Source organism: Apiospora marii (genome assembly GCF_038362585.1).
Source record: "Apiospora marii strain CBS 49790 chromosome Unknown utg000001l_segment0_segment0, whole genome shotgun sequence".
Lineage (NCBI taxonomy): Eukaryota > Fungi > Ascomycota > Sordariomycetes > Amphisphaeriales > Apiosporaceae > Apiospora > Apiospora marii.
The window spans coordinates 3,713,445-3,736,267 of NW_027117372.1; the positions used below are offsets into that span (position 1 = coordinate 3,713,445).

The 22,823-nt window shown below is 53.2% G+C and overlaps 4 protein-coding genes across 4 annotated transcripts; 2 read left to right on the top strand and 2 right to left on the bottom strand.

Annotated features, from left to right (window-relative positions):
• Positions 1–39: 39 nt before the first annotated feature.
• On the bottom strand, positions 40–2,871 carry PG985_001211 (uncharacterized protein; the record flags this gene model as incomplete). Its single annotated transcript, XM_066820980.1, has 2 exons — positions 40–2,671; positions 2,726–2,871. 2 exons carry the CDS (start codon positions 2,869–2,871, stop codon positions 40–42), a joined length of 2,778 nt encoding a protein of 925 aa, XP_066691859.1.
• Positions 2,872–3,883: 1,012 nt separating this feature from the next.
• Positions 3,884–7,041, top strand: PG985_001212 (Sec23/Sec24 trunk domain-containing protein; the record flags this gene model as incomplete). The annotated part of the gene is made up of 2 exons (XM_066820981.1): positions 3,884–6,868; positions 6,958–7,041. 2 exons carry the CDS (start codon positions 3,884–3,886, stop codon positions 7,039–7,041), a joined length of 3,069 nt encoding a protein of 1,022 aa, XP_066691860.1.
• A 7,260-nt stretch (positions 7,042–14,301) lies between these two features.
• On the bottom strand, positions 14,302–15,663 carry PG985_001213 (uncharacterized protein; the record flags this gene model as incomplete). The annotated part of the gene is made up of 5 exons (XM_066820982.1): positions 14,302–14,559; positions 14,681–15,126; positions 15,193–15,224; positions 15,304–15,406; positions 15,471–15,663. 5 exons carry the CDS (start codon positions 15,661–15,663, stop codon positions 14,302–14,304), a joined length of 1,032 nt encoding a protein of 343 aa, XP_066691861.1.
• Positions 15,664–17,303: 1,640 nt separating this feature from the next.
• Positions 17,304–18,984, top strand: PG985_001214 (uncharacterized protein; the record flags this gene model as incomplete). The annotated part of the gene is made up of 3 exons (XM_066820983.1): positions 17,304–17,575; positions 17,641–17,758; positions 17,821–18,984. 3 exons carry the CDS (start codon positions 17,304–17,306, stop codon positions 18,982–18,984), a joined length of 1,554 nt encoding a protein of 517 aa, XP_066691862.1.
• Positions 18,985–22,823: the final 3,839 nt, after the last annotated feature.

The following is a 22,823-nucleotide window of genomic DNA, read 5'->3' on the forward strand; positions in this document are numbered from 1 at the left end:
ACATCGAAGACGCCTTACCAATGCTTTGTTTGCCAGCTCCTAGTGCCCAACTACCGCCAACTTTTCGTACACCATCTGCCGTACCTTTTGCACCGTATCCGTTTCCCAGCCGGCCGCTTCTACGCTGATGCGCCCAGCCGTGGCGGCTTTGCGTACGATGACAGCGTTCTGAACCAGCAAAGTTCCCTCGCCCATAAATTCGGTGGATAGGCCACTGTCGCGCAGGTCTTTTCTCAAATTGGCAAGTCGGAGGTCTCCGACGTGGAAGGGAGTGACTGAATGACTTGCTGTCAAACCAGCGACTGCTGCTGGGACGTCGAGCACAGGGCTATCATCCGCAACCGTCAGGCGACCGACGAGGGTGGCAATCTTGATGCCACCCACGTCCTGCCAACGTAGGCTCTTGACCAGTGCGGGCGCTAGGTTGACCGTGTATGCGTTTGTATCCGCTGAAGCATCGACAGACGTTCCCATGTTTGGCTTGAAGATGTCAATCGGATTCTGTGTGACAAGCTGAGGAAGATCAGCGGCGAGTTCGTCCGTTTCCTCAGGGCCACCGCCAGTAAGGATCAATTTGCGCGGTTGTATGAGTGGTATCAACATATGTAGGCTTCGCTTGTCGTGAATACCACTAAAGTCGATGAATGCAATGTTGAAGTTGACCGTGAATTTCTCCGTGGTAACAGCGAGCTTGTAGGGTCCCGTGGATGTGTCTTCTTCCTCATCCGGGACATCATCCAGCTCGCCAACCAAGGGGCCATCGACGACAACCTTGTCATACTCGTCCGACACATTGCGCTCCAACTTCGGTCTCTTATCGGAGTTGGGACCCTGGCCCTTATTAGGGGCTGCATCGGCCCATTTGCGCTTCTGACCTAGGTTGGCTTCCGCCTCATTCTTTCCAGTAGGCTCCCCGTCGCGGGTGTCCTCATCACGCTCTTCTGCCTTGACGAAATCCTCCAGGCGAATGAATTCGCCGTAGTCATCAGCACGCCTCCGCTGGACTGGATGAGGGAACATGGCGTCTCTTCCCGTCTTTCCTCTCACGTCGTAATCGTAAACGCCCTTCTTCTTCAGGAGAATGTTTACGCCAAGGTCTTCGTCAGCCAAGGCAGCTTTCTTCCTCGTAGCCCTCCCAAGGGTGGTCGCCACGTTCAGGGCTTTACCCTGCTGGTGTGTTTCCGAGTCTTCCGATTCAGTAGATGACTCAGACGAGACATCATCGACATCAAGTGATGACTCCAGGGCGGTGCCCGCGCCTGTTTGTACCGTATCTTGCAACTGACGTTGCTGGGCAAGCCAAAAACGGTATATGGCTAGATCGTCGCCTTCAAGCGGTTGTCGACTCGCATTCCTGGTTTCGGCCTCTCTCCCTTCGCCCCGTACTTGAATCAAGCTGCCATCAGCACCCACGCCCGTTCTGCTAACATCCGCGCCTTGTTGCTCCTTCTCAATGACGGCATCTCTCCACCACCTGTAAAACGTGCTGGCGAGGGCCGCGTTGCTGGCAGCTGGTTGGGCAGGGAGTCCGGTCAAAATGAGGAGGTTCTTCGGGTCTGCCACAAGTGTTCGGAAGGCGTCTCGGGAGAAACCCCACTCAAGGCTAGAGTCACTAGCCAAAATAACCTTGCCAACAGAGCCCTCGCCATTCGCCTTGGGTGCAAGAAGCTTGTCGACTTGGCCTTTTCTATCGAGCAGCTTCAAGTACTTGAAATCAAAGGGGCCGCCTTGCTTGCCTGAATTGCCACCATCTCCGGCTCCGTTGGTCCGCTTTGAGCCATCAGCCACGTCCTCGAATTCTTGAACGATTCGTTCGTCCATCCATTCGAGCATACTCCTCGCGTATTTCATAGTACTATGAATACTGCGCCCTGCAAGATAAAGACCAGCTGACTGAAGCTTCCCGTCCCCGACGGCATTTTTTCTCCAGGCGTGCTCCATGAGATAGGCAAGCTCCAATACACGGGCGCTTGAGTCTACGGGTATCAGGACCACCCCGCCATTGGCGACGCATGACTGTATCGTCTCAAGCAGGGGTTCGTCCCTTTTAGATCTCGGAAGGCCGGGTTTTGTTGCACCCTTGCTACTGCATACAAGGGCTGTCGGTTTCCGCAGTTGTTCGATTACCTCGGCACCACCGCCGCCTGCTCCGCCCAACCAAGCTGCGCCAGCATAGACATTTTCACGTCCCTGGTTCCAGTCTACAGCGTATACTATGGATTCTAAACCATGCTGGATATGCCATATCGTCCCGCCTAGCGTGCTGCCGGAGTTGTGGGCTGTAATAGTAAGGCCATTCAAGGGAGGCGAAAATGGCGAGGCGAGCGGTTGATGAGGCTGTGAATACTTCAAAGCATGAATGAGGGAGAAGTAAGTTGCTATCTCATCGTGTGTCGGAGGCTGGAGGAGGATGTTTGATTCGGAGGAGGAAATCTGGGAGTTGTACGAATACGAGAGTTCGTCCAAGGAATCTTTTGATATAGTTGTCGCGGCCAATGGGGTAGACGCGTAGAGCTCTTGTAGGAGCGTGCGCCCCAAAGATATGACGGGAGTCGTCGCATAGACCGGGATGCGGGTGAATTGAGGTATATGCTTGCAGCAATGCGCATATGCGCCGAGGTGGGATATCGTCGCATGCGTGAGGAGAATCAGTGACAGAGTCGGGACTTGTCTGAGGAGTCACAGTTAGCATGGGAAGACGGCAAAGGCAGATGTCCAAACCCACTTCTCAAGTTCCTTCAGTTTGTGAAGGTCGAAAGTCTCGTCCCAACCAACGTCAACAAGGACTTTGACGCCACCGTCAAGCTCCAGAATGGACTGGACGGCCGTCGACTCAGAGCGCGCCCCCTGGAGCGAAGTGAAGTTGAACATGGTGGGCGAGGCTTGGTCTCAGAGTTCCGGTGGCCACTGCTCCAAGGTAGAGCTGGAAGTTGTTTGTTCGTTCCGGGATGGGCTCGCGACGATGGAAACGGGTGGGATGCGACAGTGGCACAAGCCACTGGCATCAAATCAAAAACAGCATAGACAGATAGAAAAAAACAATAGGAGTGATAAGTAGTCGAGTCAATTCTGGTTATCTGGCTTTGTGCTAGCAGTCTCTCACGAATGTAAAAGAGCAGTTTGCTGATTCAAAACCCTTCCTCCCAAGAACACTTTTTATGCTGCCAATGGTGATGATTGATGGTCAGGAATGGAGAGCCAGAATCCAATTCAAGCTACGCGGCTCGCGGTCGCGCCTACTGCTAGATTAGCTGGTTCTACAGCTCTTCTCTAAGCTCCAAGTTTTTAGCGCAGTCAATCCCCTGGAAAGCAATCCTAGTCGGCCTTTTTTGGGTGCAGGAGGGACCTGGGTCCTAAGGCTGCTGCTGCTGCTGCTGCAGGCTTGGGCTCAGCTCTGTCTGTAGGTGATAGGACGGCAGTGGAATGTGGGTGGGGCACCTCCAGATACGGTCGGAAAGGAAAAAGGCTATCGGAGGGAAGGATGTGCGCCTATTGGAGATGTGTCCCCTGAAATGCGGTATGCAAGTACCTGGGACGTCGTATTTAGCTACAATAAGTACGGAGGTTGCTAGTCGCCAGGGTGGCCAGTTAGGATTTGCCCAATCGGCGGGCAACATAAGACAGGACAGAATATCTACATAATCCCAACCTCGGCCGTGAACTGCACCCAAGCCAACTTTTCTCCTGGCAGTACTGTGAATATTTCCATGCTTGCTGCGACTTGCTGGCCATGGGCAGGGCAGCTTGGTGTATTTATGATTTGGCATTCCGCAGACAGGCGTCGAATTGATTGATTGATATCCTCTCCCGAACCGCCCACTACCGAATCGGATAGGCCTATCGCAATTGCATCCTCTCTTTCGCATTCCATCCTACGCATACCATGGCCGACTATTCCATGTACCATAACCTGGGACAGGGCGAGCAGCTCGATCCGAACGACCCCAACCGAACAAGTCAACCCGCACCACCCCAGTTTGTCCCTCCTGCCGCCCAGCAATACTACGGGGGCCAAGCACCACCACAACAACCCATGGGGGCCCCATCTCCTCAGCTCCCTCAGGGATATGCGTCGCCACACGGTCAGGATATGTACGGAGGACAGTCGCCGCAGCAGGAGCAGGACCTGGCCTCTCAGATGGCAGGGCTTGGCATCGCAGATGGCCACCAGGCCGGTGCGGCCAAGAGGAAGAAGAAGGACAGGCACGCCTTTCACAACGTCGAGGCACCAGCTGGCTCGTCACAAGTCTTCAACGGCATGCCCCCCGTCGGCACCCCTGCCACTCCATTCTTGAATGCCGATCCTTCTGTTCAAGGTGGCGGTCAATTCTACGGCGCACCCGCGACGCCCAACCAATTTGCGCCGAACGGCCAGTTCCCCGCCTCGGCCGGCTCTCCTTACAACCCAACTGAGTTGCTAGCGAAGAACGCGTCTCAGGACGACTGGGGCGTATCACAGTCCGCCTCCGTGCCGGCTTCAGGCGGCGGCGCGGTATCTCCAGATGACATCCCGAGTGTGCCAATCTCGAGAGACATCCCCCAGCAATTCTACTTAAATAATGTATATCCCACTTTCGAACGTCACGTGCCTCCGCCGGCCAGTATTCCTTACGTTGCCTTCGACCAGGGCAACTCTTCGCCCAAGTTCACCCGTCTGACAATGAACAACATCCCATTCAGCGCCGAGGGCCTGAGTTCCACCGGTCTCCCTCTCGGCTTGGTTGCCCAGCCCCTTGCCAGGCTCGAGGCTGGAGAGCTGGAAATCCCAGTTCTGGATTTCGGCGACGTTGGACCACCTCGTTGCCGACGATGCAGGGCCTATATCAACCCGTTCATGATGTTCCGCGATGGCGGCTCCAAGTTCGTCTGTAACTTGTGTACTTACCCTAATGATACCCCTTCGGAATACTTCTGCGCCACAACTCCCCAGGGCGTAAGGGTGGACCGCGATCAGCGCCCTGAGCTATGCCGAGGTACCGTGGAGTTCCTGGTGCCCAAGGAATACTGGACCAAGGAGCCTGTTGGCCTGAATTGGCTCTTCGTCATCGACGTCACACAGGAGGCCTTCAACAAGGGGTTCCTCGAGGCGTTCTGTGAGGGCATTTTAGCAGCTTTGTACGCCCCTGAAGGCAGCGAGGACGAGACAGACGAGAACGGGGAGCTGAAGAGGCGGATACCCAAAGGAGCGCGAGTGGGGTTTATCACTTACGATAAAGACATTCACTTCTACAACTGCAACCCCGCGCTGGAGCAGGCACAAATGTTGATCATGCCCGATATCGAGGACCCTTTCCTGCCCCTGAGCGACGGACTTTTTGTCGATCCTTATGAGTCCCGGGCGGTCATCAGCTCGCTACTCACCAGGCTACCTACGCTCTTCGCCAACATCAAGAACCCTGAGCCGGCTTTGCTACCGACCCTGAAATCGGCAGTTGCTGCCTTGGAAAAGACCGGCGGAAAGGTCGTTTGCTCGCTGTCAGCTTTGCCGACATGGGGGCCCGGCAGACTCTTCATGAGAGACGATGGAAAGCACCCTGGCGGCGAGATCGACAAGAAACTCTTCAACACTGAGCATCCCGAGTGGAAGAAGGTCGCCGAGAAAATGACTGCTGCTGGTGTTGGTATCGACTTCTTCCTGGCTGCGCCATCCGGTGGTTATCTCGACATTGCTACAATTGGGCACGTTGCTTCGACAACGGGCGGCGAGACCTTCTACTATCCCAACTTTGTTGCTGGGCGAGACAACGCAAAGCTTTCACAGGAGATCAAGCATACGGTGACGCGCGAGACCGGATACCAGGCTCTTATGAAGGTGCGCTGCTCAAACGGTCTCCAGATATCAACATATACGGGCAACTTCATCCACCACACGATCGGAGCAGACCTCGAGATTGGCGTCATTGACGCTGACAAAACCATCGGGGTCACGTTCGGCTACGACGGCAAGCTGGACTCGAAGCTCGATGCCCACTTCCAGTGTGCTCTGTTATATACTACCGCCTCTGGCCAGCGACGCGTGAGATGCCAAAACGTCATTGCCAGCGTCAGTGAGAATGTACGAGATTGCCTGAAGTTTATCGACCAGGATGCTGTGTACACTATCATAGCCAAAGAAGCCGCAAACAAGCTGGCAACTACGTCCACCACCCTGAAGGATGTCCGTCTGGCGATCACGGAGAAGACGATTGACATTCTGGCTGGGTACAGGAAGAACCATGCCATACAGTCGCACCCACCTGGACAATTGGTCATGCCAGAAAAGATGAAGGAGTTCGCGATGTACATGCTGGGTATGGTTAAGTGCCGCGCCTTCAAGGGCGGCAACGAGAGCTCCGATCGCCGAGTTCATGAGATGCGCATGATACGATCCATGGGCGCAGGCGAGCTCAGTCTCTACCTGTATCCCCGCATGCTAGCACTCCACAACCTAGCGCCCGAGGATGGGTTCGCCGACGAGAACGGCCATCTCAAGGTGCCACCAGCGGTCCGCACGTCGTTCTCTAGGGTTGAACCTGGCGGTGTGTACCTCGTGGACAATGGCCAGCAGTGTCTCCTTTGGTTCCACTCGCAGACTTCTCCCAACCTCCTGATTGATCTCTTCGGCGAGGGCAAGGACAGCCTCAAGTCGCTGGACCCTTACAGCTCCAGCTTGCCGGTATTAGAGACACACCTCAACGCGCAGGTGCGCAACATAATCGAGTTCCTGAAGACGATGCGCGGATCCAAGGCCCTCACGATCCAGCTTGCGAGACAGGGCATCGACGGTGCCGAGTTCGAGTTTGCTAGGATGTTGGTCGAGGACAGGAATAACGAGGCGCAAAGCTACGTGGACTGGTTGGTTCATATCCACAGAGGAGTGCAGCTAGAAGTAAGTGCCATATTTCCCTTTTCGTAATCTCCATTACGTTTGCTATCGGGGTTGACCGACGGCGGCTAACACGTTCACTCTCTTCACAGCTCGCTGGCCAGCGCAAAAAGGAGGGCGATGACAATGGAGGGGTGCTGTCCAACTTTGCAGGGTTGCGGCCACAATACTGGTGATTTGATCTTCCTGGAAGGAGGGAGGCAGAGGAGCGAGTGAATGATACACCTCACGAGGCTATGATAAACAAAAATGAAACCGGTGTATAAGCGAGCTGTGTGTTGTACCCGTAAGTTCATAGTCCCCCACGGGACCCAAAGAGAATGTGGTTATTGCAACCGAAAGCCCACAAACGAGATTACATGTGTCCCCCGGCTTGCAGCAATGCAGTGGTGCCCAGTCACCCCCCGATCATGTCATGCCATCAGCCGTAATACGATCGTGATATGTACGGATCAATGTCAAAGAGTGGGAGGTCTCGGTAGGAGGAAGTCATCCGCGGAGATCAGTAATCTATCATGTCAGAAGGCACTTAGATAGCAAGACGTGTCACCTCCTATTGGCCAAGTGTTTGGGGGGAGGCGTTGCGTTGTCAAGATTTCGAACCGCAGGATCGGCGACACTCCCTGACAGGATGAAGTGCTTGAGCCATGCATGAGAGGTGGCGTGCTGCTAACGCGCGGTACTTTTACTTTGTTTGACCTCTAGCTCTCGGGCTCTGGTACCCCGACTCACCAGCGTTCATTCTAAGACCTAGACGTCGAGAGGTGCATGAAAGATAGAAAAGAAAGAAATGAAGTCCCAGAGTGCTGGCATTGGCGCTGGCGCTGGCGCTGGCGCTGTAGCTGGCGGATGGCAGCAAGGGCTTCCCATAGCGGCGGATGGCTAATGTTGAATGTTGGGCGTCACCCTTGGGTGTCAACCATTGCCGGGACAGACGAGCACTGCATTGGAAAACTCAAGCAGGTGGTGCCCGTAGTGGGGGTTCCGATGTATGGGTGTCGTTTCCCTTCCTTTCTGCATGCATCATCTTATTTTGACGGGGTGTGAGTAGTATTGCATATTAAGGACACTGATGCAGATGAAATCGTTGGTGACGATGCCGTACGAACAAGCACACCCCGGGAAGGCTGGTAGGTAGGGGTCCCAACCCCACGCCAGGAAAGATGAGCCGAATGGCCGCCCGGCTTAGGCTGATGTGATGTTGGTATTGCATGGGAAAGGCGCGTAAGAGGTAGAAATGCGACAGGATGCGAGTCCGCTCGAGTCAGCCCTCGCGAGTAACACCGGTAACCCAAGCGAAGGGGTTCACTCGTCACACACACAGGCTTGAACTGTGTTGGCTCTTCGAATGGACTCGGGCCGTGTCAGCAGGGGTGCTCCTCCGGGTTCAGTTCAGCCGCGGTTCATCTCGCGTAGGCCCTAGACGAAGTATGGACGTGTGATACGTAAGCTATCACCAACACTCTGCGTCGTTTCTCATTGGCACTTGCCCCCTCCCCCCTTCCTTGTCTGTGGTGTTTGTTCTGTATTCCATTCTAAGCACTGCATTGCGGCATCTAACCCCATGAAGTCAAGGATCCCACCCGGGACGAGGGATGGCAATCGGTCGATGCGCTTCGTGTTCAGTGTGCCGCATCGCTGCTGACGATGGCCAGGTTCTATGTAGGGGTGACCAGAACGAGTATTGGACACCTTTCAAATGTCTCTCGAGTAAACCCGACACAGCCCTGTTCTGCCAAGATCAGATCTCTACCATATCTCGGGATGATGACAAGGATAGTACATACCCGCAACTCGCAGCTGGGAAGGTAGATGGTGAGCAAGTGTGGCCTGCTTAGCTCTTCAAGCAGATTGGTAACCGTTAGCCCCTTAAGTTACCCGGTTCGGTTTGAAGAGTCCAAGAAACTTCGAAGCACCAAACCAGTGGTAGCCAGTTCAATACAGGATTTGCTGGACCACTTACATCCATGCTGAGTGGCACTATCCTTAGTTGTCAGCACAAAATATGTAGAAGCCCGTATTAGAATTGTGCTTCCACAATGGCTCCGAGGAAAGATAACCGCATAAGCGAAATTTGCTCCGGGACCTGGGCTCCTGCAAGTCGACGGATAAGCTTACATGGTGTTTGGTAGTCGTCGGTTGTTTCCTAGATCACCCATTCCTGGTCACATTCTGGTGTTATGGGGCATGGATTGGACTGTACTGGTGCATATATGTATGCTGACCGTTTCCGGATGTAGCGACCCGGTGCTGGGGCGCGCTTAGGCGATCAGGGGACTGAGAAACACCTACGAGTCCAATGTGACGCCGTTGCATCTTCCGAGGTGGCCATTCTATGATACTGGCTTGAATAACACTAAAGAATTTCCAAATGATACCTCAGAACAACACTTGCAGGCACTGGTTAGACCAATGGCACCTTACCTTCTTGTTTCGGTCACATATGGTAGGACGCATGTAATGCTGTCAATGACATCAACATGCATCTCGATGGGATGGCTCAAACATCGATGCGTCGCTGGATTTGGTGCGCCCTCATTGGAGCAAGGACTAGAGAACCCGTGTCAGGCTGTTGCGCAAAAGTCATGAATTACCTGGTATGGTTCGGGAGTTGCACTCATCCAAATAGCAAGGTGGCCTTGGATGCCCGTGGTGCATTTCCAGGGCTCGACTCTTTTGATGTATGCGTTTCTTCTCAAAGCCTCGACCTCAACGGACTGACATGGCTTGTGAAGACCCGCATCCGCTGGGCAGCGTGGTTGAAGACTACCCACCAACGGACGTCTTTACTTATGGGGAACCACGTACATATGGCATGGTTGATGTTGCATCGGACATCAGCTGGAAGACAGACTGCCTCCAGAACGCCGGAACAGCCCCATCGCATTCGCCTTCGCCGTGTGAGTATCTAGAAGCTCTCCCAGATGCTCTGCACATACTGCCGATCTCTGGACCAAGTTGTTTGACAAACAGTTTGCTTCGAACGTCCAAAGATCCTCGCATACGGATCTGCTCATGTGACAAGATAGTTGGTGTGTCGTATCTTTTAAATCAGTATTGGTCACCTCCAGGCAGAAGACCCCTCCCTTGCTGCAGAGCGAAGAAGCAGTGGCGTGATGTTTTGGGGGATCAAGCTCGTAAAAATAGACCCAGCCTCACGCGTGTGAGCGCTTAAGGCGTGTTTGGCAACCTGTGGTGGCGCCACCTGCAATCTGCGATCTGATATTCTTGCAATCAAACATGGTTGATTCATGTTCAGTCGAGCTTTTGACATCTCTACCTCGGGCCGAAAGACGTTCATAGCGCCAATGGATTTCTGGGGGCCGAAGCAACGTTGATGATGTGATCAAACCATTCATTGGCCAGTCGATTGATCAAGAGCCCGCCAATGCGCGCCCGGAATCCGGAACAAGGAGCCTGTCCGAAGGGAGCCTGCCCCCATAGTATCGTTTAAGGGTTAATCCCGACACGGTGGATGTGGCTGGTGTAGTTCAATTACCTACTTCGACTCGCTATGTACACATGGGGCCAGCCACTGGTTCGCAGCGTCAATGGCTATTAGCCACCCCTGGGACAATATTCGCATATGTCTAGTCATGTTATATCTACACATGGGGCAAGGAATAATGGGCGCCAGAAAAAAAAAAGTGAAAAGAAAAAGAAAATAATTCGTTCTTCATGCTGCTGCATGCCAGTCGGTTCATAAACCAGAATGGTATTCAGAGGATTCATGGGGTGAACGATCTTGAAGGCAACGGCATACGACTCTTTGTTTGTATGACATGACTGAATGGCCACTTGTTAATGTCTATGTCAGGTATGGCATATTGATATCTCTGGTGTTATTGTTGCAGTTGCTGGCATCAGTGGTCATGTGTGTGCAATACTTCCAACCGAAAACTGGTCTATGGCCCCGCTTGTCGAGCGGCCATCCGCCGGCAGCACTGCGGTTTCAGGCTGTCTTCTAGACGATATCGATATCAACAGGTCCAATAATGCACGGTATTGTGGGATGGGGGCGGGGTGCCCTCCCTCTTTGGCTGATGGCCACCAGCAGTCGCCATTAGTTAGATGAGGTCCAGTTCGGGCAGGTCAGGATGTCATGACCTATTCAGCAACCGGATGAGAGGAGTGCGGTACAACACTCGTAATATCTGCCATAGAGGACGCCACAGCGTAGCAGAGAGAGGAGGGAATGTAACCCGCCAAGAGCCGAATTGGTCGAGGGATTGCCGTAGGCAAACCCTTACCACCGTAGACTGTCTCGCGGCAGTAGCATTGGAATGTATGGAACGAACCCACATCCATTGAGTGGCTTCGTGGGACGACCATGGCTGGAATGGGCCTTAGCAAGTAGTAAACTTGTTACTTGTTGAAACGAGCCTCCATTCGGTCCACTGGTCGCGGTATCAGCACCATACTATGCTCTCTCGGTTCAATTTGGGGCTTGGATAGACCGGCTGAACAGGGCCAAGTCTTGCTCTGAAGAAATGACACGAATGCTGACAGACCGAGTGTAATAGATTGGGCGACTTGCAGGTGAAGGCGCAACGCGTCATCCATGCTTGCTGCGCTTACCTGCATACTCGAGGTACACAGCACAATCGTCTCTAGGTCGATACTAGTAGCAGCTGGAGGAGAGGGCTTCGTCGATCAAAGTAACATGTATCGTGACATGTCAAGTGGGTATGCAGTATCTCCGGCAAGAGGTCTCGAACTCCATGACCAGGCCGGAACCAGGTTTGACAAATCGCTGGGTTGGGTGGTCATGCCAATGATTCCGCAAGAGTCGATCCTGCCCGCCTGCCACCTGCAGGTTTGATTAAACAAAGAAGGAGCGAGGCAGAGAAGGAGGCAGGTGCCAGGCAGCCCTCGACCTCAATGCCTAACATTTCCTCTGTAGTCACATCCCGCCGCCTTCCGCCCATTCGATCAAACTTGGGCATCTCTTTGATTGATTTCACCCCACGGTCGACGCGTATTGATTGGTCCTTTTCTGCCACTCGCCTGAGAGGCAGGCATTTGGCTGAGACCTGCAGCTGCTGCGACGGGCCGCACATGGATACTTTGGTACATGTCAACACGAATACTTCCCAATCGTCAAGCAAACCTCGTTCTCCCTTTGCAAGCGGTTTGCTTCCAGTTCGAAGGAAGGGCCAAATCAGGCCATCTCATCGGGGAAGGCAGAGTGGAAAGTTCACCAATCGAATATCTGTAGCAACAGCATGTAGGAGGTGCGTACATACACGTTGTTACAGATGCCGCCTGTGTGGAACCTCAGTGATGACCTCAGTATCGTAGGTACATACGTTGCTTCTTCATCAATTTCTTGCCTCTTCTCATGTCGAGGGCTCTCTGCCGTACACTTTATGTAGTAGAAATAGAGTTTTTGCCCGTTGAGGCGCCACGAATGGGCGGCCTTGGGTGCTACAAACTGCTTTTTCTTCTCCTCTGCAGATCTTTTCAATCTCAGGTAGGTAGGTAGGGTCCCGTTAAGAAGCCTCGGATGTGTCCTCCAGCATACGCCGCTGGAAAAGACACTGATATCGATCGCCAAGTCGCACGCTATTGTTCGGAATTATGAGATGCCGGATCGGTCCTGGCCGTGTCCCGCTTGAGTCGTCAATCAGCAATTACCTAGCCGTACCCAGGTTGAGGCGGATTCGTGTAGATTGCATGCAGCGCAAAACCCACGGCCCAGCGTCCCAGTACGGGCGAAAAGCAATGGGTGTCTACAGTTACTCCGCCTTTTGCTGTCTTGATTCCCGGCGGCTGAGCTGCGCACAGCAAACCAGATCGCCCGGCCAGAGTGGCCGCTGTATCGGCTTGAGAGATTGCAGTCGTCAGAATCCGACTCGTCAGATCTTAAGCCAAGGTAAGGTTGGCCAGTCTTATTAAATGTCTCATCTCAGAGTACCTTTGCTTGCCTTGAACGTTCTTTTGCATGCAGACAGCTCACCGGGGGCATGTCGGTCGTCGCGTCTCGTTTGTGATTGAAAGAAGACCGCGCCATCCCATGCGGTTGGTCGGGGAGCCAAGATAGATGTGACTGAGAAAAGCTCACGGGTTGGCGGATGAAGTGACCGCAGGGTGGTAATCCCAACCAGGGCCAACGGCTGCAGGGAAAGGGAAACCAGCTGCCGCCCGGCTACCAAGGGTTTCATTTGAATGATGCAATACGTACATGGTAAGGTAGAACATAGAGGCCCAGTTATGCACAGATGTGAACGATTCAACACTGGTTTCCTTATGTAAACCTCCTTGCGACAGTTCGTCTCATCGTCATTATATGTACATCCCTCTGGTATGGGGCTCTGTCGAGATCCGGTGCACAACCCCCTCCGACCCGATCCACGCAGCTTGCTCCGATAACCACTACACATGTACCGTTTCCGTGTAACATGCAGTAGCATGATACATCAATGTATAGAAAATGTAGAGGTACTTACAGTCTCCAAGTTGATTTGGTAGGCTACGGCAAAAGGAACGAAATATGTCGCACCTTGATCTTCTACTACTATGGCGACAGATACGGCGGACCAGTCTTCGCGTGCAGAAACAGTTGACGTTTCCCACCCTAAGCAACACCCTTAGGACACGCTACCGGTACGAATCCATCGGCTTAGAGGGAGCTTACGTGAGTCCTAACTTAAATCAACCGCAAGCATCAAGGGTGTATTATCCTGCCATCCGGTGGAGTTCTCCAAACTAGGCCCACTGGTCTTTTGCTGCAAGACTCAGCAAGATCCTTAAGAAGCGGCCGAGGGAATTTCTTTTGCCAACCGTTATATTGCTTTACTCGCCCGCCATCGCCAATTGCAAAACATATGCAATGTTCTTCTCTCCGTCAAAGCAAAAGCCACCTGGAGAATCCGGGCCGGGCCGGACAGCTCAGGTCAGACTGTCTGAGAGCAGGATTTCAGACGATGCGATTGAAGATCTGGTAGAATCTAAATCCATTATTCGCTGTGCCCCTCCTTGGTAGGAGCTATTGCCTGCATGTCACGCATATTGCAAGTCTCTGACTGCCCTTGACCACCACTTCTGCCCAGCATGCGTTAGGTATATGCCAACCAGTATTATGCCCAACCTGTGTGTGACCAACCACCCTGTTACGTCGACAGTTACATATTCTCTCTGCACATGCCAGGTAAGTTTGACAGCTCTGCCATTACACAGCATGCAGAATGCAACCGTGGCTCTAGGGCCGGACAGCATTACAGACGGCACCACCATAATCCTCAAGAGCACCCAAGACAAGAGACGAACCAACCGGAACAAGAGTAACCCTCCGACACGAAGCAAACACCCCGACCTAAACAAATCGAGCCTGAGCCCCCCATAGAAACGCCTGATACACGAGAAAACCCAACCCTGGCTTTACCATTAACACCTTCCCATTTTGATGTCCAACTGAACCGCCAATGAGACGTCAATCAGGATGTGAGCATGGAGATATTGCACCGTGGATCCTGTCGAGTGAGGACGCTCTGTATCGCAGCGTTGTCGAACACTGCAGCAAATATATCGTAGTCACTGGGAGTTGCGCTCGTTGGCGCCGAGCTCGAGCTGGAACTGTGGGATCTCGATTTGCTCTTGGAGCTCGAACTACCTCCCCCTTTTGCTTTTTTGGACATGTCCTCGAAAATGAGACGGGTGGTGCTCTCGTAAAGGTCCTCGAAAACAAAGCAGACCTAATTTAGGTCCAGTCAGCATCGTCTACCGCAAATAAACACGAACAACGTCATCGGAATCCGCCATCCCTTTCAAGCCGCACGATCGCCTACCGCACATTCGACGAAATACACCACGTACCTGCACGAACCTTCCCCGAAAATCGGGATCATAGAGGAAGACATCTCGCCAGAGCTCTGCCAGTTCGCGGGCCGGGTTGCGAGCGCTGTTGCCCAGCCCAAAATTCCCGATCAGCACGCGGGTGAAACCGTTGTACACGCACGCCGAGAGCGCGGCGCGGATCTTGGCGCGTACCAACTCCTTTTCGACCTCGAACGCAAACTTTGTACCCATCTGGTTCAGTTTCGGCCAGCGAGCCGCGGGGACCGAGACCACGGGCAGATGGGACCAGTTCTCCGGCTCCCACTTGGTATACTGCTCGTGGGGCCCGCGGAAGACAACAACGCAGTCGGAATATATGCAGCCCTCGGACGGTATGGGGTAGTTAGAGTCCACTGGAGAATTCGGCGCCGGAGTAGACAACGTAAGGCTGAGCGTGCTACGGCGGCAGAAGCGCTCTTCGTAACCTGGAAAAAGGGGTAACTCAGAATTTCCACTCGAATATTCATAGTATACCATGTAGGTTCACCAACCGATAACGCCCGTCTCCCAATCACCCCCAGCCCTGAAGTTATCAGCTTCGTTCTTCAGCAGACGAAAGGCTGTGAGAAGCTCGAAATTTGCGCGGGTGAAGGTGGTCTCACCGTTTATCATTTGCCGCGGCGATGAAGGGGATCCGCTGATCCGGGTCCCCCAGAGACTGCGCCCACTCAATCGCAAGGTCGACTGGGTCACCAACTGTCACGGCTAGATGTTTATCAACAGCCAATTCCACACTTAGAAGAAGCAAGCTATGCCATCCCAAACTCACAAAATTGTGGTGGTGCTACATTGGCGTCACGGTAGGCGTTTGTTGGCCAGTGTTCGACGGGAATCGGATGGTGGTAGAGGTAAGAATAGCACGGCCAATTATAATATTCCGAGTATTGCGACTTTATCATCGGGAGATAATGTCTTTTCGTCTCCTGGGCCACTTCTGCCGGACGTGGCTTTGAGGAAGGCATCCTGCGAGAACGATGCGCGTGTTGGAGGGAGGCTTGTCGAGATTCTCAAGAGATAGAGTTGCTTAAGGAAGACTACTGCACTGCATCTGATAGATGGCCTGGAGAATATCTCGATCCGAGGGGAGGTTTGGGCAGGGAGATATACTTATACCGACATAGATCGATCCCATGGGCCAATAGCCTGACCTCGACCGACTGGTTGGGTCGGAAGAAGTAGTCTCGTACCCTTGAATGCAGGGCTCAAGAAGCGAGGACCGGGGTGCATGGTGTGTGACGTATAATATTGAAAATGCAATGATACTGCCGATGCTGTCTAGGACATTGCGACCAGAAATTTTCTAGACAAAGGAAACTGGCGGAGAGCAAAGGCACTGGCCATGATGGGCTTCCTTTGGAGGAGGGATTGGTGATGATGGGGATCTCTGTCATTCTCAACACAACACCTGCAGTTTATGGCGAGCAATTCAGTTCAGTTTAGACACACTATTGGTAGTTTGTACGACGATTTCGGCTCTCCAAGATTCTGGAAATAAAAAACAAATCGACTGGAGATCATGTGAGACAGCTCTGCAAGCTCTGGATGTTTCACCAGATCTGTGCTACAGCAGACTGCAGGTATGTTCGAGACAAAAAGATCTCGTAGATCTAAGCGCCACCGCCCACATACGCACACACACGGCCGGCATAAGGAGGATCCAGGGACAAGGGTAAGGTTTGCTCGACAGCTGCAAGGCCGATGCAGCGCGGGAAAGGAGGGTCAATACGTACGAGAAGGGCTTGACCGCCCCGGCGGGTTGCGACATGGCCCTTCTCTCCTCGCTGAGACTCCATGGATGTTGGTTCGCCCATAAGGGGGGAGGGAGAGGAGACAATCAGTCGACCCTGTCGACTGACGGAGATCAGCCCGAACCTCTCAGCAGAGCACGTTAGCGAGCCACGCCCGTGACAGAAGTGATATATCATAAAAGCAGTGGTTTGACTCTTCGAGGTGATCAGGCGAGAGATAGCCTTGCCTACTGGCCATATTGCCCGATATTTATCTGCGATGGGAGACCGGGCTGGGGACGGCAATTGACATGACGGCTGACACTAAAAGATGCGCGCTGGGAGAGACGAGATAAGAGAGATGCACAATCTGAGTCAAGGAGTTACAACAGTAAGAAGCTTACTGGTTGAGGCATGGCGACGGATCTGGTTGCGATCAATGTCCTTCCCAAATGATCACGTATTGATCCGGCGCATCGCTGTGTGGAATGATTGGATTAGTGCAAGCACGAGTTACTTAGTGGACGATCGGAATCCTTAGGAGACCCCAGTATGTACAGTAGATGCCGCCAAATGATTGATTAGAGGGGCCGGGGCGGCTGAATTTTGGGCTGTCGTGCACAGTCACCTCCAACTGGGGACACCCCAGCTTCTTTCGGGTAAACGATGACCCAGTAAAGAATGTACATCCCGCCTGGGAAAGCAACCTCACCTGCAGCCAAGTGAGTCGCAGCATCACATTTAGAAGATAGTCGCAGCCCGCTCTTCACGATTTAATTGGTCCAGAGGATGCTCCCTTTATGAGGCTCATCTCTACTGCTGTGTTCTTTGGTATTTTGCAGGCCAAGTTGAGGTGCTAAGGCTGGTCAGTAGTGATGTCGCTCCTTTCTGCATCGTCGCGCAGACCATGGGCAAAATTCAACCTGGGCCTCCTTGCTCACCGCATACCGCGAGTCTTCCTGAGTACTGCTCCGAAGACCATCGCGGGCTTCCTGGAATGGAAGCCGACCAACTCCGTCGATGAAGTCCAGGTCAATGGATATGTACGATCAGTTCGTGCCCAGAAAAAGACCCATTTTGTCTCCCTAGGTGATGGCTCGTCGATGGATCTTCTGCAAGCTGTCGTGCCTGCGGACAAGGCTGAAGGGTAGGACGAATGAACCTCAGCTCGGCTGTTTGTATGTGCGCTTCTGCTGACCTTGTGTAATATAGTCTGACCATTGGCGCAGCTGTTCGACTGCATGGGTCTTGGGCCCCTAGCAGAGGTCAGGGACAAAGCCATGAGCTACAGGTCCAGCATGCAGACGTTCTCGGGCCTTCGGATGCCAAAGTGAGTCTACGCCGGCGGAAGGGGCTCCTTTATATACATACACAGACTAACACCTACATCAGACGTTCCCTTTGCAGAAGAAATATCAGACTCCTGAGTACCTCAGGACCATGCCTCACATACGTCCTCGAATACCCTTCAACTCTGCTCTCCTGCGGTTTCGCTCTGAAATCATCACATCCCTTACCCAATTCTTCAACAGTCGCCAGTTCGTCCAGACACACACGCCGATACTCACTTCAGCGGATTGTGAAGGCGGCGGTGAAGTTTTTGACATTTCTGTTGAAAACCAGTCCTCCTCAAGCGACGCTAACAGTAACGCTCACTTCTTTCGGAGGCCAGTATACACGACAGTCTCTGCCCAGCTTCATCTGGAAGCATTGGCCCAAGCAGTTGGCAATGTGTGGACGCTGTCGCCAACCTTTCGTGCGGAACAAAGTGATACTCCTCGTCATTTGAGTGAGTTCTATATGTTGGAAGCCGAGATGAGCTTCACCGATCATCTTGCATCCGTTATGGACTTGGTCGAAGATATGCTGAGGCACGTCGGGAATGCCCTTGCGGATTCCAAGGTAGTCCAGGAGCTCTCTACACGGACAGCGGAAGGCTCCTCGGACTTAGCTTCTGTCGATGAGGTTGCGGCGCGCTGGAGAGGCCTACGGTCAAAATCCTGGCCCCGAATTACATACACGGAAGCTATCGAGATTCTCAAAAACTCAAATGAGCCCTTTTCTCAGAAGCTGCAATGGGGACAGGACCTACAGACCGAGCATGAGAAGTTCCTTGCAGCTCACGTGGGCAAAGGCGAGGCCCCTGTTTTTGTTACGAATTATCCTCGATCTATCAAGGCTTTCTACATGAAGTCAAACGCCGATAGAGATGATGGATCGACGTTAGGGGAGACTGTTGAGTGCTTCGACTTGCTTGTACCCGAGTTTTGCGAAATCGCAGGCGGCTCTATGCGCGAACATCGGCTGCAGAACTTACTCGACTCTATGCGGCAACTTGGCATGAGAACATCTCATGACAATGTTGATCCTGACGAGGCCAATGCGGTCGCTTCAGGGGGCAATCTGGACTGGTATCTGGATCTGCGCCAATGGGGGTGCCCACCACACGGCGGTTTTGGAATCGGGTTTGACAGATTGGTTTGCTATCTCTCTGGCGTTCAGACAATTCGGGATACGGCAGCATTCCCGCGTTGGCATGGCAGATGCGATTGTTAGCGCAGAACATATGCTTCTGGCTCTTATCATCCTCGTTTAACCCTTCTTCTCTGGGACATGGGGTTGTCTTGTCCTACGTCTACACGACATTGACTCAGGTGAGGCCAATGTCTGCCGAACCTCTCCCCAAATGGCTTACTTAGGGCTGTCGGAACAGGGGCTGTCATTGGGGCCGAGACAGGCTCGGAGGTGCTCACTTTGACAGGTCGAACGTGCAGGTCCCCGGTCGTTGCTGCTATCACCAAGGCTCCAGGCAGCACATCGGAGCTCATTGTAAGGTTATTAAGGAAACCAGTGGGAACCTATGACCACCGCGTTTCGGAAGCGTAGCCGTTGCGGTGGCGTAGAATGCACCTTACCGCGACCCTACCTGGAGACTGTATGATATGCTTGGTGGTTTTGTACGAGACTCGCCCGCTTACATCCGAGTTCAATCACAAATTTCGACCACTCAGGCATGTCGCAGTTTAGCTTTTATGTGCCACTTGTCACATCTTTGCTTAACGCAGGTGATCTCCCATCATGGCAGCACAGCATTGTGGGCAGACCTTACGCCCGTGGATTGAAATATGATGTTGTGCTCTGGCAACTCGAGCCGGTTATGGAGCAAGAGAACAGGCATACGAAGACGGCCGTTATGACGGTGCTTTTGGACTGTCCAGATTGGTATGCCGGTTATAGTCATCACGAAGTAGTACCTCCAATGTAACCTGCAAACACTCCTCCACGGAGAGTACTCATATTGGCACACTGCACAACGCTGCTTCCTCGGCACAGAGGCTGGTGGTCTGCATGGACGACACATGTTTCCCTGCTACGACAGACATTTGTGCTGCTGTCTTTGCCGTTATTCGATCCGACGGGCGACTGGCGGAGAGCGCGGCAGTCGTCAGGAGATTCATCACGGCATGTGAGAGAACACGGCCAACCGACCTCCCTTCGCGAATGATACGGTCCATGAATAGGATCGATCTACGGCAGCCAGCCTCTAAATCCATGTCTAAGAGCCCTGGACGCACATGTACAAGTCGAGTGAGTGGGTTCTGCTAAGGTGTTGATCTTCCCTGAGTCAATCTGGGTAGCATCCTTACTACTTAACGGACTGTGCATATCCCTCCCCCCTGTATTTCTAAGCTTATGTAAAGGCGTGCCGTTTGACCCGCATAATCTATTTATTCCACGGAGCTTTTGCCTTATATGTCCTCGGAAAGCGGAGTACTATCTGTGTCATTATGTGAGTGACGCAAAGGCGCACAGCACTCCAGGTTCATGGCCGCCTGTCAGCCAGCCAGCGTCTTGGCAGTCCAATGTACATACACGTACACGTATCGTCGCAGGCATGTATGCACCGATCGCCTGATTGGCAATTCGGCTGCTCGCCCACCGTCTCCGTACAGAAGCCCTGGTAACGACAACTGCAGATCAAAGAGGAAGACAGAGCAGCAAGTAGAGAGGACTCAGGACTCTCGTCACACATACATTGAGGACAATACGGTCGTATACACAGGCCACACGGGCACGTTGCCGGTATCAGGCAAGAGCAGTGAGCACGTTTGATGACATGTCTCAGATGTCTACGGCGAGCAGCTTGGCTTGGAGACTGCGTGCAAGTGGGCCTTTCTTCTTGGGTTCCCTTCCCCCCTCCCCAGCATCGACTCATCAACGCGAGGTGATACGAAGTGGACCCTGAAAACTTGACTGAAGCTTGGCGAAGAAGTCCTGGTTCATCGCAGTTGGTACTTTACTTTGACGACTCTTTCTCTCACCTCTCTCGCTGGATATATAGCCGCACACCGACGATGATAAGCGACATTAGATTCCTTCCTAGTCGAGTCACAAGCTACCAACTTACTATTTACTCAATCTATCGGACAGACTGAATAAGCTCGTCTTTCAGAAAGCGCCGATTATGGTCCGTCAATACGGCCACGTTTCCCGACGGGCTCACACCAGTACCAATTTGCGGAGAGGTATCTATTTCGAGCCAAGCTCCCAAGCCAGACAGAGTCGTCTCCTCGTAGCCGATTCTGCCGATCGAGCGAAGAAGCTTGACATGAAATGCAACCCGATCTTGTCCCCTCGCGCGCGGCCGCGTCACTTGTTAGAATAAGGTGGGCAGGTGTGGTGGAGCCGCCACCCCATCCACAATGTTTCTTTTTATCATTCTCACTTTCTTCCAGGAAGCTTGGCTTTTGCTTGGCAATACAGACCTGACCCGCTTCAGGGATCCATATCATGACCCCTGTCAGTGTCCGTCGCTCGCGGCGGTACAGCGATGATTGGTAGCGATGCAGGCGTTGGGTCAAGTACCTCTGACACACCATTCCAGACACATTTTCAGGCCCTACCTAATGCCCCCTGCTACTGCCCATGCTCCCCCCCATGGGCCATGTACTTGTATTCGGTGCGAATCATCCCTGGCGACGGATAGAGTGACCTGCGCGTGGCGGGGCCCATGGAGCTCTTCTGATTTGATTCGGCTATGCCGCCAAATTAAGCTTAAGCTGGCAGGTTTCGCATCTTCGGGAAGTTGGGGGCAGGGAAGACCGGCCAAGTGAGGGAGGAACGCACCAATGATTTGGCGATGAAATCACATTTTTTGCTTGACTGCCAACCAACTGCATAGGAGACGGAGGAGGTCATGCGGGCGGATCAGCCCTTCCAGACCGATCACAGTCACAGTAACGCCCACCTTTATCGGGTGAGCATCAAAACTAGGCCGGCGCATCATACTTGGGTATGTCCCTGCCTGGTTTGATGGTCTTGTGCCACAGTGGCACCCTCAGGCTCTTCCGCTCGTGTATATGGCACCGTATTGGATGGTTGTATGCCCGCGATGTTTCCCGAACCTCCTCTCATGCTATTACGTACAGACCCGACCAGCTTAGAAAAAGCCAAGAACCCGCCTAGACCGACCATCTGTGGAAAAAGAGGGCTTTGGCAGTTCATGACGCCGGCCACCGTATGTTCCGTTGACGATTGTCCAGCAGTGCAACGCCGAGCATCTGGCCAATGCTTGGTCCTTCTCGTAACTCGTTGGTCGGTTATTGCAAAGGAGAAGCCCCCTGTAGCTTAAAAGGTGCGAACTAAAACAGCGCCTCATTCCTACGGATAGTGCCTTTTGGGAAGTAAGCCCGGCATGGCACAGCGCGCCGATGGGTCCAGACTCCAGGGCTCTTGGGACTGGCGAGTACTGTGGCGTGTCATCAGCATTGGCAGGTCTTGACAAAATGCCCATCTCATCAGTTTCTTTTTGTCAAGCCGGCGCAGAAATGACCTGACAGCTGATGCCCTCTCTCCACCCCATTAGCAGCCGTGTGTCGTTGGTGGCGCCTTGCGCACCCCTTCAGCAGGCTTGCCGATTTTCCGAACGGTTTAGACGGCACCCGTTACTCCCTTTTCTTGGAGAGGGGCGGCTGGGCGCTGGGCGCTGCGGCCAGGCCTACATAGCAGCCAAGATTTGGAGATCTCAGCCAGCGGCCGTCTTACTCCATGCCGTCAGCGGGCGGGTGGAAATCCGTGTGCACTGATGAAGACTCTAAGCCAGAAGGAGCAATCAGGCAGGCATTGCATATCACACACAATGCTTGTGATGGTCGCTCAACTATTGCAAGTGTTGTCGCTTGGGTCACAGCGCTGCCGGAGATCACTGCCGTGGACGTCACCATAGGAGAGGCGAGGAGCGGCGACAGAATAAAGTTTGCTTCTTGATGAGCCCTCGACAGTTCAAGTTGTTACACGGCATGGGGTCACAAATTTTAGCATATCTGGAATGGCGGCGAAATATTGTCGCAGGAGATGTCTGTGTCTGGGCGACCCCTCGTCGGTAAAGAGGAAGG